General features: G+C 50.0%; 1 protein-coding gene across 2 annotated transcripts in view; it reads right to left on the bottom strand.

Annotated features, from left to right (window-relative positions):
• Positions 1-412: 412 nt before the first annotated feature.
• Positions 413-14,288, bottom strand: part of LOC117868312 (protein argonaute-1) — a 29,674-nt gene continuing 15,798 nt past the window's right edge. For both annotated transcript variants that reach the window (XM_034754175.1, XM_034754174.1), the window contains exons 14-18: positions 9,898-10,092; positions 8,523-8,657; positions 7,211-7,312; positions 5,424-5,623; positions 413-4,495 (exon numbers count right to left, since the gene is read on the bottom strand). In XM_034754175.1, coding sequence (XP_034610066.1) covers positions 4,387-4,495; positions 5,424-5,623; positions 7,211-7,312; positions 8,523-8,657; positions 9,898-10,092 — 741 coding nt within the window. In that variant the 3' untranslated portion in view covers positions 413-4,386. The remainder of the gene's footprint in view (positions 4,496-5,423; positions 5,624-7,210; positions 7,313-8,522; positions 8,658-9,897; positions 10,093-14,288) is intronic.

Consider the following 14,288-nt stretch of genomic DNA (forward strand, 5'->3'; position numbering starts at 1 on the left):
TCACACAGAGAGAGGACACTTTTTATTAATAAACTTGGATTAGTTAATTAGTTAGGAAATTTTAAGAGAACTATTGGCATTGTTTTCCCTCTCATGAAATTAAAAACAGGCTGGAAACCAAGGAGACTGGGGACCCCGGAGTATTAGATGCAATCTAAGTACAGCTGAGTATTTTTGTTTGTACCTGAGCACTTCTCGATTATGCTTTTACCACTTTGTAGATGTGGTTTTCCCCAGGGGGTTCTCCCTGGATTTCACTCAGAAGTGCCACCCCAACATAACATTGCTTTTATTTATTAGGTCTTCTGCCAACAGTTACAGAATCAGACACTGGGGATTGCAAAGTTAAAATTGCAAGCATAAATCAGAACCAAGGCAAAAAATCCACAGAAGCAATAAAGCAAAATATAAATACAGTGTTCTGGAACTCTTTAATTCATTTTTTTAATAAAGAGGTGGTTATGTATTTTCTTTTGGCCTAATCCAAGGATATCATTACTCTTTACCAATCTCAATTCCCCTCATACAAAAATTGATATTCAACCTTTAAAATATAAGCCATTATTTTCTTTACAAAATAAGTTGTGCTGCTGCTTGTTTTTTAATAAGTACTGTACATCAACTGTTCATATCTATTTAACAAATGGACCATACAAAGTTCAATCTAAAGCAAACACACAAACACAAGGAAAAGAAAAAAACAAAGCAAATCGAGTGTCTTGTGAACATCTATGTACAGTTCAACAATTGCTTGAATAAGGAGGTACAAAAGGGGTTAGAAATTGAACACAAAAGCACTGGAGTCCCCAACAGTTTTCTTTCACAAAAATTTTGAAGTGCAAATCACAAGCGCAAGATATGTATTTCACTTTTTTATTGCTGTTCTGCTGTCTCGCTTCCCCTCCCAAAAAGAATCAACCCATTCTTCTATTTGCACTAATTTTCCAAAAAGAAAACATTTCAGTTTTGCAGTGTTCAACACTTGATCTTATAAAGGTTCAAGCTTTTCAATACTAAGTATCAGAGCATCTCAGTCTTGCAAATATCAGAACACCCTCTCTGTCCTCCTCCAAGTTCTTTTGAGGTATGTTCTGCCCTCAGACACCCCTAGTTGTTCAGATATAAGCATAATGTAAACAAGCTCATTAAACGGCTGACAGTTAAATTGAAGTTATTCGGTCTCCCACAGAACTGCAAGCACTTGGCAATGTTTCCAGTTGTACAAGGGACGTGTGCATATTCAGAAAGTCACAGGAGCTGTTTGAGTGGCTTACATGGGATTTGTACCTAACTATAAATTGTGATATGTATATAGGTTAACACCTATCTGCCCAGGGCAGTAAAACACACAGCACCCCAACATGCAGTTACTTCTTTATACTTCAGACAACAAAAGGGTAGAAATACAGAATACTGAAGCCATGTTAAAGGTACAGTGCATAATCCAATATACATAACATGCAGGTAAATCTAACCCATTGAAATGTCTTGGAAATGGAAACATGGTTCAGAGAGCACAGCAACTACAAAACTGATTTCTTTTTTTTTATTGGTTTAAAATCCAACGTGCATGGGGTGAGATAAGGGCAGAACATGATCTGCAAAGTTTTCAGTGGAGCACTTCCAGAGCTATGAAGCTTTTGTGTAGTTATAAAAGTTGTTAGAACCAGGTCCTACATCGGTGTGTCTTCATTCACGGTTCTCTATGAACAGCCACCTTACAAATGAGTGCAAATCTTAAGGTCCATTTTACATTTCAAGTCTTAGTTAAAAACTGCTACAGAACAACAGACTGTTTCTGTAAATGCCCACACACTCCGATTTCAAATGGTTAAAAATGGCATGTGCTATGCCACAGCTACTAAAAGACATTTCAGCATTCCAGACCCAACTAAAACATTCACAAAAAATAAAACTAGAAACCAAAAACCTTTGATCTTACAACAGCAGCAAGGGACGTTCACTTGTAATGCTGGTGAATGAACTGAGTTTCAAAGAGAACCTCAACCTAAGCACAGATGTGGAGAACATGTGGAAAGACACACAACTATGTGTGACCTAAACGGAAACCCAATTTTTATCCTTAATTAGGAACGTACTACTACAAGATTGGGTGGGTTTATCCCCTCTGGGATCATCCTTTCAATTAATACCAAGTGGAGTTCTGGGAATGGAGTCGAGAGGTGCTGAGTTTGTGTCACTATGCAGGCACTTCTATAAAGGAATGTAGGCTTCTCACTTAGTGTTGATGCATTCCCTACTCTCTAACCCCCCCCAGAGAGTTGGGTATTCGACCAACCATGAACACCTCCTGCCTCTGCCCCATGCAGATGTACAGCAGTGGAGTTCAATACAAGGTGGAAAGGAGACTATGATCCAAACACTGTAGTCTCGAAAAGTACAACTGTTCTAGATTTAGGTTCTTCACACAATGTGGCACTGGTGGGCTCAAGAGTTAGTTTGCATAGCAGACTGATCTTTTAATTCTTAAACACGGTGCCCAACTGGAAGGGTGGGGGTTACAAATAATTTATTGTATTTAGAATAGAGCGTGATGGTCAACATGATCTAAATTGATTTTATGGACTACTAGCAAGGCAAGTTTAAATATCAGAAGGTATGAAACAAAATGTGTTTCTAGTAATGGATATTGCTAGAGTACAGTGTTTGCTAGGCTTTTAAAACTGGTTCGCTTTGGCAGTAAAATCCTAAGAGCTGCTCCCCTTGTCAGTCCAGTAACTGGATGGACAAAGCGTTCCTTCTCCTGAAGAAAATTTCTGGTGCATGCTTAAATATTAGACTGGGATAACCTGCCCATTTACTGTAATTAATGAGTAGCTACCGCAGCTTTCCATGCAGAAGGGTAATTCCATACAGCAAAATGAGTTTAAAATACTGTCAGCGTGTTACTGTTGGGGGGGGGGGGGGGGGGGAACCACGCTTTTTTCTTATTAGGACACAAATCAGTAGGAAATTCCCAGTGACAGTAAATTTCATTTCATTCTTCAGAATGATGAACAATCTGGCAGCATTTCAGACTTTAAAATCCCCGTGCATGAAACCAGTAACATCTGTGGTACAAAGAGCAGCAATACCTAGCAGCGGAAACTACCACGACAGTTTGAACATGCTGGAGTCAGACAGGTAGTAATTTAGAAAGCAGACAGCCCATAAAGACGTAATGGATGTACTTGACACATGGGAGATACACTAGAACACTCCAAAGGAATACCCCAAAGCTGCATGGACTGCAGTTAGTAATACACTCATTGGACAGGAAATTCTATAAATCTCTGGCATGAACATACAAAGTCTCAGGAAGTGCAGTGATGTAAACTCTGACAATGTTAATGACTTGTGAATTTTGGCAACAGACTTCGTATCATATAAAAATAATGCTTAGTAAAAAAAATCCCGATGTGTCCAGCATTATAGAAATTCAGAAAAAAATACTAATCTGGAGATTTCTGTCCTCATGGGATGAATGCCCCCATTTGTCAGAAATGTAGTTTTAAATAACAAAGTAGTACACTGGGAACAAAAACGGGTCAGCAGCTATTCAACTTGTCCTATATGAAAGTGCACGTCTTTCAATGGAGTTTAACCATTGTGAGGTTGTGATCTAACACCAACTGTAACTTTATGAATATAAAATCAACTCCTTCGGATGGAAATATGGACCACCACCAAGACAAGATTCCTATATTTTTTTCCTTACAAGATAAAAACGTTGAAATTTTGCAGCATCGTAGTAAGGCACTCACCCAAGGAAAAGTCTGTGACTGTTGCTTCAAATGGCAGCAGCTAACTAGCTTTTAACATAAGGAAGACAGATTTCATCAGTTCTGAGCTAAGTGCTAGGGTGCCTTACATTACCTGGGGGGAAATGTTAGTGTTAGAATTTTTCTATAAACTAGTTTCTTTCCTTAACCCATTAAAGCATCTTGTATCCTAAAATATTAGTTTATAAATCTAGTCTTCTGTTTAAGGCTCTAAAAATCCCCCCACCCCACCCCCAAAATACCAACCAGCATCTGTTTGGCAATGGAGGACCAATTCCTTTGTTTTGCAGTCGGAAGTCGATAGTGTATTGCATTTTAAAATGAAAACCTGCTTCTCTTTCCGTTTTATCCCTTCTTTAAACACCTTCATTGGTTTGGTCAGGTGAAGATTTGCAAAACCAGAAAAATAATCAGTCTCTTCCCGTACTACGAAGGTGTCTGGTCTCTCTCCTTCTGCACATGGTGTTGGTCTCCTGCCCCAAGCGACGCTGCCTGCCCTGGAGTGATTCTCATTGGAACAAACAAGGTGTCTCAATGCTTCCTTTTTTGTATGGCTCCTACAAATCTGAAAGCTTTCTTGAGTGAGGTAAGAAAAGTTAGGCTTTCAAGCAAAGTACATGGTACGTAAAGTGTCCTGATGAACTTGCACAGCCTTTGCCAGCGCCTGCGGGTCTCTGCCGTTGCTCTGTCCAGATATATGGCTGCCCTCTCCGCTGAAAGGGCAAAACACACAATTGGATCATTTAGCGTGTGCACTGTGGGAACGTCGAGAGCCCGTCAAGGATCAGGGCCCAGTGTGCTAAGTGCTATAGGCCCCTAAGGAAGAGAAAGCCCTCCTTGTCCTAGAGGACTCAGAGTGTCAGTAAGTGACCAGAGTTGGCAGCTATAGCGAGCGGTGGGCTGGGGAGCACAAGGTAACTCAGGCGGATAAGATCAGCATCAAGCGTTGGTCACAGCTCACCAGCTGCGTATCAATAGTTTAGAGAGTCCTGGATCCCCAGTCATGCATCACCATGCAGGAGAACTCGAGATTTCCTATCCCACAGTGGAAAGGGCAGGACTCTGTCCCTGGGGTCAGGGCCCAGGAACGTGCTCTTCAGCCCATTTACACTGGGTAGAAGGAGCTAAAAGTTCTGGCTCCAGCTGGTGGAGGGACTCCCCTAGCACAGGTACCTGTCTTCTGAGAACCCCCTCAACAAGCCCCTTTGTAGGGTGTGTCAAGGGGCGGGCCCACCGCGTGCAGCACGGAAGCCCCCAGGGCAGAGCAGGAAGGCTGATGTAACTGACAGGGCTGTCTAGATTCAGCTGGCAGCCACTCCATCCCTCAGAGCAACTGAGGATCAGCATGGCGCAAAGGAAGACTTAAAGCCATTTTAGCATCCCCTGTCCTGGGGCTGAGAGCTCTGTGCCCCCTAGGTCTGCTGCAGAGCAAAACCAGTACCGTCCCAGTCTACACGTGCCGAGACCCAAAGACCAGCAGGCTGCCTGTCCTAGCGCGGGCCTGAACCTATGACCGCTGCCCTCTTCTCCGGCCCCTCCCCACACTGCCTACCCTGGAGGGGTCCTCTAGAGGCCATCTGGCAGACGGCTAAGGTGGTGCCATACAGCCCGTGAGCGTCTCTGTGCAACGGCACCACTCACCTGTCATGCTCTTTGTCCACTAGGTGATAACGCGCCCTGAATGCCACCAATCTGGCATAATATGCTGGTGCTGGGATGGAGACGGAGCGGGTGCAGCGCACGTAGGTGTGGCAGAGCTGGTACGTAAGGATCTGCAGCTCATCTGCTGTAAACCGGTTGTCGTCCCAGAGGACGTAGTAATGGGAAGGTCTGCTCGTACCCTGGGAAGGAGGAGGGAGGAGGAGTTGGTGATACCGTCTGAGAGCGTCTCGTGATCAGAGCCAGAGGTGGGCGGCTGAAAGGAAGTACACGTGCCCTCCCACCCACCTGATCTAACTGGGAACCTGGCCAAACGTCTGAGCAGGAGAGACAGATCCAAGGGCTGCGCTGAAAGAGGCTTTTTGCATGGGAACAAGCTGCAGAGCTGACAAGCCAGCTGGGGAAACAGATGCCCCCGTATCAGTGCTCTCTTTACAGGCCTGGCAGAGCTTCTTTAGCAAGATTACACACACACGAGAACGCGACGCAGTCTAGGCGCTGGATCAAGCCAAGGGGAGTCGGGGCGCCTGTGTTCTATCCCCGAGACCGCCAGTGTCTGGAACAAGGCAGTTCACCCTCTGCGGCTTAAGTTCAGTCTCATCTGCAATATCTGCTTCCCGACTCACAGGCCGGAGAGTCGAGGTCTTGAGAGGCAGCGAAGTGCTTGGTGATCGCTGGGTAAACGAAGCTCAACGCGAAGCACTGACTGCAGCTGGCCAGCCCATCCCCTCCTCCTCCCCCCCCAGAGCCAGTGCATCTGTGGCAAGTCATTGCCGTGGTGCCCAGGCTGGAATAATCTCCTGACCCTTCGCAATGGCAGCTGTAGCCTCGTGTGTTGGGCCAGTGACTCCCCCAGCTCCTCAGTAGCCAGAAGCCTCCTGTCCTCGGAGCGAGAGAAAGGAAGCCCAAAAGCCTCCCCTGTGGAAGCAGCTGTATGCACCGGCGGAGTTCCTGCCGCCTGTAGTGCTCTCAGCTGCCAACGCAACATCAGACTATTCATGGCCCCTTAAAAACAGCTGCAGAGCAGACTCCCTCTGCCTCGGCAGCTGCTGGAACGGCGCTTTCCCTGCCCAGAGTCCAGGCAAGGACTGGTGTCCAGGTCCCCCCTGACAATTAGGAGCATCAGCGGGAATTCAGAGCCAGAGAACCCAAGTGAGCCCAGGAAGCACAGAAACCCAGCGGAGGCGTTTTCAGCGGGGCTGGCACTTTGGGCTGACTGTTTCCCAGGACATCCTAGGAAGAGGAGAACTAGAAGCTGCAGGTTACTGCAAACCAGCCGCTACACAGTATTCTGCCCCCGTGGATAAACTGAAATCCCAAAGGCCAAGAACGACAAGCTGAGCAGTTAAGAACCGAGTACCCTTTGCTGCCCAGGACAGGTAGCCTCTATGGACAGAAATATGAAGCAAGTCTCCCCTGAGATGGGCAAGGACCTTCTCCCCTCTGCAGAAATATCCCACAGCAACCCTGCTCAACAACTGGGGAGAGAACAGAACACCCCGCCCCCACCCACACACACACTGCATCCAGTTGAAGCCACAGGGGCAGAGACCAACAGATTTCTCCCCACTGGAATCTGGCCAGGACCCTAGCGTAATGGCCATTGCTGGGGAAAGGGAGGTTGGGATCTTTAATGAGGAGGACTAGACAAGGCAAGGAGACTGTAGCTGATCTGCTAAGGGAGCTGGGCAGCCAGCAAACAACCTATCAGGCCCTGAGAGAAGGAAGCCCCGGATGGTGTTGCCTCGCTCGGGCTTGGGACGCGGTACCTGAATGCCTGCATGACTGCACAGGTAGAAGTCAAACTCGAACGGGTGGGTGATGTTCGTATCCACAGTTGTTCCAGCCGGGATGTTCCCACTCTTGCCAATCTGCAGAGATTGAACCAAGACCCAAGCACTGTATCCTCTGGTTACCTGCGGCGGCACAGCCCCGGGTCTGTCCCATACACCCCGCCCCCTCCAGGTCTGTCAGATTTATACTCCCCTGAGCCCTATGCGCAAAGTTAAACAGCTTCATGCCTGGCAGGTTCCCAGTGTGACCACTCATCTCAGCGAGAGCCGGGGACCATTGCTCTCCACGAGTCCGCAACGGCAGGTTTCTGCCATAGCAGCTCCACCCTGTAGGGGCCCTTGGCACTCGCCCACCGCCCAGTTACAGAACAGGACTCTGCAGAGCCGCTGACAGGTGGGAAATGGGAGGAAATCAGGCCCTCTGCACAGGGAGCAGTGAGGGTGGCAGGCTTGCTAGTGCTCTCTGCACACCGGAGGACAGTGCAAGGGGTGAGAGATGGAAGCAGAGGGGGAAGAAGTGCCCCAGTGTTTGCACTTTCCTACTGCAGAAATGGACTTCCAGTGGCCAAAAATTCTAGGGGCTCCGCAGAGAGCTTCAATCGCCCCATCCCCAGGCACCTCTGTCATGCACCCACACTCCTTCCTATGCCAAGGGCAACAAAAGCCTCCCTTTCCCATATCTTCCCTCTGACGGGCCCACTGCCAGCTTAGGTTTGGCTCCAAATGTGGGTTTCACTTAGGAACCCTACTAGCAATAGGAGGGTTATCCTGATTTGTTTAAGTTAACCTCTTCCCTCTGTACCCCATCCCCCCGGCATTGTTCAGAACCCCATCGCTGCAGCCAGCACCAGGGAACGAGAGCCAGGAAGAGAAACGGAGGAGTCCAGCTTTTTGCATCTTGCTGCTTGCACACTGAGAACAGCAGGGATCAAACATGTTTTCACAGTCCCTCCATCTTAACCCTCTGAGCGATTTTAACCCCTCAAGTGATGAAATGCGGAAAAATATTTTCAATCTGACACTTGCTTTTTAAATATCATCCCTAGAGACTCCCCTCCGGGGAACACGGAATGCAAGTGAACTGTGCCCGGCCTCTCAAGCCAGCACAAGAGGCTTTGCCACTGGAGCCAGGGTTAGGGTTGCAGGATCTCCTGTGAGGACTGCTCCGCTGGTTAACGCTACGATTTCCACGCAAGGTTAGGCCGGTTCTTTTCAACAGGGCTGGCGACTAATCAATCATTCCCCACCCCCAAGACTACCTCCCCACCCCCAGCCTCGCCATCCTCACCCTTTCGTTCTTATCCGCACAGAAGAGGCGGGTGTGGTGCCGTTTCTGGACAACTATGTATGTGATGCCGGGCTGATAATCCTTCTCCAGTTTGATGCAGGCGTCTCGGATTGCCAGCAGCTCATAATGAAGAATCTAGAGGAGACCGTGTATAGAATGAGTGAGAACACACAGCTCTTCCCCCTCCACTGTTTGGGCAGAGCCAACACGGGGGCTCCCGCCCCTTTACATGGCAGTGTCGGCAAGACAGCAGCTAGTTCGCCAAGGGGCAGCTCCTTTACTGTAGATGATCAGCCCAGCCTCCCCGGCACCAGCCTTCTCTAACCCAAGCTTGGCACCGTGCTGCCCTTACAGCCAACGGCACTGAAACAAGGAAGGAGCTCAGTGCATAGCTCTCATGCACAAGGACAGATGTTAAGTCCCAGCTCATATGTTGGGATCATTTCCCCTCCTCTTGTCAGCAAACATGTAACTAGGACTGTTGGCAACTAGACAACTGCAGGTCTCATTTTTTCAAACTACTTCTCTAGACTTCTTTCCAGTGTAATTCAGCAACCATAGCAGGGAAACCAGAGCTCCCTCTTCAGCAGCTCTGCCCACGAACGCAGGAGGCTGCCTCAGATCCCCAGTGCACTCAGTGAGATTTGTTGCCTTTAGACCAGTGTTTCTCAATGGCTGGTCTTTGGGCTGGCACCAGTCCCCGAGATCTCCCTGACACAGGTTAGGGACGCAGCAAGCTGGACCGTGGTAGCAAAAAGGGGGAGAAATGCTGCTTTAGACAATGATTTGGGGGTGGGGAGAGGTGAGAGAGGCACTGATCCCTGCCCTTCTGGCAGCTGTGACTCCTCAAGGAGGAGTGTGCGCTGCGGACACTGAAAAACAAGGAGGCACCATCAGTCTCTGGGCACTTCTCTATGCAGAGCAGGTGACAGCAGCCATGCACTCGAGCTCTTCACTTCTAGAGACCCAAGTTCAAATCTAGCCTCGGGTGACAGGCCAAAGCCAATACAATGACTTGATCCCAGCCTGTCTGTTCTGCTCTGCAAAACAATCCCGCCGCTCTGTGTCTGAGCAGAGACTGACAGATGTCCAGCACGCCAAGCGTCAGAGGCTACTCCAGTTACGATTGTGGAGAGCTGGCAGAGGTGCCCATGCAGACCTTGCCCAGCTCTAGCCAGTGCGTTCGCTCTGCCCTTCCACACAGACAAAAAGAATATTGCGCACGTAACAAAAAACTAACCCTGGGCTGTGAAATCTGAATGAGGCACGTCTGGAGCTCCTCCTCTGAGTGAGCACCAGCAAATCCATAGGGGAGTGTGTGCAAGGCACCCCAGCTTAACTGCAGCGCAAGCAGCCCCACCGACGGGTTCCTTACCTGCGGGAGCTGCCCCTCTGGAACCCCATCCCGGTAGAAGATGATCCTGGTGGGTTTGAAGCGGGTGGACTTGTAGAACTGGATGAGCAGCTCCCTCACCATGTAGGACAGGTCCTCAATGATCTCCTGCCGAGGGCGCTGGACTCGTACCGTGGCACAGTAACGGCTCGGGTGGGCATCCATGCTGCCCACAACCTGCAGTGACAAAGCAGAGGGGCTGTGGTGAGCCATTACAATGAAAAGGGAGAGGGGGAAGGACATGCCTGGCTTGTCATACTGCCTTAGTAGGGATGCCCATGACCAAGTCCCCTTGGTCAGAGCACCATCCCCCACTCCTGGAGCTCAGGGATAGAAGGAGTGTACAGAGAACCTATATCCAAAAGAAACCACTTCCAACAATCAACAGCCATGGATCCACAATGCTGGTCCACATGTCAGTACTGGGATCTCAGATCACTGCTGCCTCCCTCCTTCCCACCATGGAGCCAAGGCTGCAAAGCATTCTTCCGAGAGACATCAAGGCTGGCTGGACTGAACACGGGACTGGGAGACAAGATAGCAAGTAGAACATGCCACTCCCAGGAAAAGAAGTTCACAGATCCTTGCTAGGCATGTGCAGGTGAAGGGTTCGCTTGTTGTATTAATATAAATAAGGGAGAGGAGCAGCATGGACTGTGTTCCACATTGCCCTCCACAAGTGAATTTACTGTTTTCACCCTCTTGTTCCCTGTTTAAATCAATGCAACAAAAAAACCCTCTGCAGAACCATCAAGACCTGCAGATGCCTAGTCTGAGGAACTCGGGATCTTCCCGCAGTAACCATCATCTCTTCCCTGGGTAGCCTTCCTCACCCTCCCTTACTGGGCCAAGCGTAAAGGGGACATGTGCTGAGTCGGGTAGAGTTGCCCATTTCCATGTGCTGTAACAAACCTGCCCCCCTCTGAACGGAGGCAAGGACACTTCCCCGCTTTTGTAAAGTGCTTTGAAACCCGCCGAGAGCAGCAGCTGCACATCATGTTGTTGGGCCAGGGGACAATGATTTCCAGAGAGACCCAGGCTCTCTATTGAAATGCTGCTGCTGCAGCATCAGGCTACATTCCAATCCCTGTTTAATGACCATCTGAGAGCGCTATTCTAGTTAGGTTCTTATCCCAGGCCCATCACCATGGCATCTGAGCAGCATTCTGAGCTGTCCAGGAATGAGCAAAGGAAGCATTTCTGCCCAATAACCAACTCTTAGCTGGATAAAGATTTTTAAAAGGCATCTGCAGGCCCTTGGACTCTGCTAACCCTCGGCGAACGGTCCTTGAATGCACCCACTCAAGCTCGGAACTACAGAGCATCTCAGAGCCAGCAAAATCTGCCTGCGCTACTTGCTGTTCTTCTGGTTCCTAAGGAAGTGACGTGGGTCTGAGTCACCCTTCACTTCTCCCAGTTGCTAGGCAGCGGTCCTGGCCTGGGGTTCCTGCGGGAGCGGCAGGGGATTCAGCAAGAACAGGCTCTGAAAAGGAGACCTTGAAAATGTCAGGGGCAGGAAGGCCAAGAGCAGCCGCACTCGACTGTGACGCAGCCCTGAGAACGGCGTGAGTCACTGGAGAGGAGTTTGTAACGAGAGAACAAAGCTGCCCTGCAGTCCAGGAAAGGGACGCGGGGGAGGCCGCCTCGCCATTGATACTGGAACGATTCTCTCTCCCTATCATGAGGGAGCAACTTCCACGTCAAGACTTCTTACCCGAAGAGCTACTGACCCTCTTTCCAAAGGCTTTGAGGCTGCGGCACTTGGGTAGGGATCGGCAACATCCATCGGCTGGAGGTGCAACATACAGCTGGAGAAGACGCACCCGCGCTAGCTCTGATCAACCTAGTGGACTAAAAGATGCACGGCCATGGAGGCACGAAGAGCCACCCGAGTACATACCGATGCCGGCAGACGGGATCCTACTCAGGGTGGCTGGCCCCCATCCTGGCACTTCCCCCTTTGTGGCTCTGCTGCTCTTTTTGGCACATTAGCCCCATCAGAGCTAGCGTGGGTATGTCGCCCTGACCGGGAAATTACACTTCCAGCCTCTGGCTCAGACAGACCCGAAGGTAGCCAGTGCCAAGAGGCCACTACTGGATATAGATGTTCATTGAAATACTATAGCACGATTTGGGATTCATGCCCCCAACCCAGCACATCCAGCTGAAACAGACTGAATCCAATTCAGGGGTCATATCCCCCACTGTCCCCCAGGCTGGGAGGGAACTGCAAGGGCAGGAGTAGGGAATTATTTGATGGGAAAGGGGCTTGAAGGCAGGATGTGTTTTTCAGTTAAGTCAAGGGCGTCTACACCATATGGATTGGCACCATTCTATACACTGAATACATCCAGTGCTGTGTCCAAGTGCCTCCTCTAGCAGTCAGGAGCAGGAGCTGAGGAGTGTCAGGACTTGGGGATCTACACTCAGCTCTCCCACCAGCTCCTTCGATGGCACCGGACAAATTTCAACCTCCCTGGACCACGTGTCCTTCCTCTGGAAACCTGGATATCAAGACACTCAGGTACCCTACACATGGAACACACCTGATTCTAGCCGAGAGAAATCTTTAAAATGGGCATAATAATCTACCTTGCCAGGGTATTTAAACTACTATTTACTATAAACCTAGCAAAAGTGACCAGATACCATGGGCTTGTAGGATAAGGTAAGACCGTTAGAAACAACCGGACTGACTGCCATGCCCTACATCCAGAGTGATTTCTTTTCTACTCTTCCATGTCCTGCCTACGAGTGCGAAGAAACGGCCAAAAGCATTTGTTGCCCTGCCTCCTCCTAATTAAGAAGGAAGGAAGACTCCCAAAGATGATTTCATATGCCAAGGAAAACCTGAGCTCTGAATCCTGGAGGGCAAAGGGTTTATGAAGAACACCCGGACATGCTCCGTTATAAAGAGCGCTGCGCGAACCCCACAGCTTCCTCGGCTGGAACAAACACTGGGTGGGCATTATGTTACAATCCTGAGAAAGGGGCAAGCTGTACTGTCAGATGGTTTCATTTTCCCTTCGTACCATGGCAGCCCTGGCTGCATCGGCCTACCAGGGGTGACTAGCGTGGCAGGGAGGGTGCCTTCCTTCAGGTCTTGCTCAAGGTCAAGCCACACTCCTGGCACTTTATTAAATACCGCTGACTCCTCAGCAGGTGGTAGAAAAGGGGCTCTGCTTCTATTGCACAGGCCATATCTTCCTGGCTTGCTGCGACTGAAATTCACTTCTCCTGCCGGATAAGTTAAGCCCTGCTTGTACTCGAGCAGTAGATCTGCAAGGCAAGCCCAGGGGCAAAATGAAGTAGGGCTGGTGATTCAGTAGAAGGGCGTCTCTTCCCTTTGTTAGTACAGTTAATGCACTGGGCCCTTCATGGACAACTAAGTCAACGGGACAAGCTCCCCGCCCTGAAGAGCTGATACACGGAGCATCTTTGCCCCGCTGACATTCTGCATGGGAAAGTGGGATAGGGGGACTGCTCTGAACACGGATGGACTCATTACCCTGGATGAAAAGCCACCTTTGGACATCCCCAGAGAGCTAGTGCAGCAAGCGAGCAGGTCTCTGGAAGATCGGATCGATTCTTCCAGCCCAACCCTGGAGGGAACTGCAGAGCCCAGACTGATGTGTCACAGGGTCAGCAGGATGCACTGACCTTTAGTTCACACCCAGCTCAGGCTGGTACCAAGCCCAAACTGTTAACCAGCTGGTTGCCTGTGAAATGACCGGGGAGGTCTGGGGCCAGGATCGGAGTCCCAAAACCACCCCGAGCAGCACTCGCCCACCCCCCTTGTTGGCAGGAGGCCAAGCACTGGCCAGAGATGGTGGGACTGTGCTCCCCGCTAGCACCTAGCAGCAGCCCTGTTCCAGATCAGCATGTGGGTGAAGCGTCTTCCCTGGGGCGGTCGGTTCAGCACTGCTCACCCCAGCAGCACTCGGCACACAGGCCCCAGCTGCTGGTGGCCGTCAGAGCTCATTCGCCTCTGCCCCAGGCTGGGAGCTCAGTCAGATGGGATTCCCCTGGAGCTCAGGCAGCAAGAGTCAGAGGCCTGGGGGCAGGAATGCTAGTCCTATGTTGGCAGTGGCGGGGCAGGGAGAGGGCTGAAGGCCATTGAACCCAACTGTAATGCTTTTGGTTGCTATTGTTACTTCAATCCAGAGGTGCTGCCACACACCCAGCACCCCTAGTTTGAGCCCCTGAAGAGGGGCTGAGTTCTAGCTGGGCAGCGAGACCCCCCCCAAAGCAGCTCCATGTGCAGAACATAGCAACACCCTGGAGAATCCCACGGCCAGGTACCAAACCTTGGATTCATCCCCGTGGGGCCGGGCGTGGCCAGTCACTTGCTCAGGAATTCCACACAGATCCCC

This window comes from Trachemys scripta, chromosome 20 (assembly GCF_013100865.1).
Source record: "Trachemys scripta elegans isolate TJP31775 chromosome 20, CAS_Tse_1.0, whole genome shotgun sequence".
NCBI classification, from domain to species: domain Eukaryota; kingdom Metazoa; phylum Chordata; order Testudines; family Emydidae; genus Trachemys; species Trachemys scripta.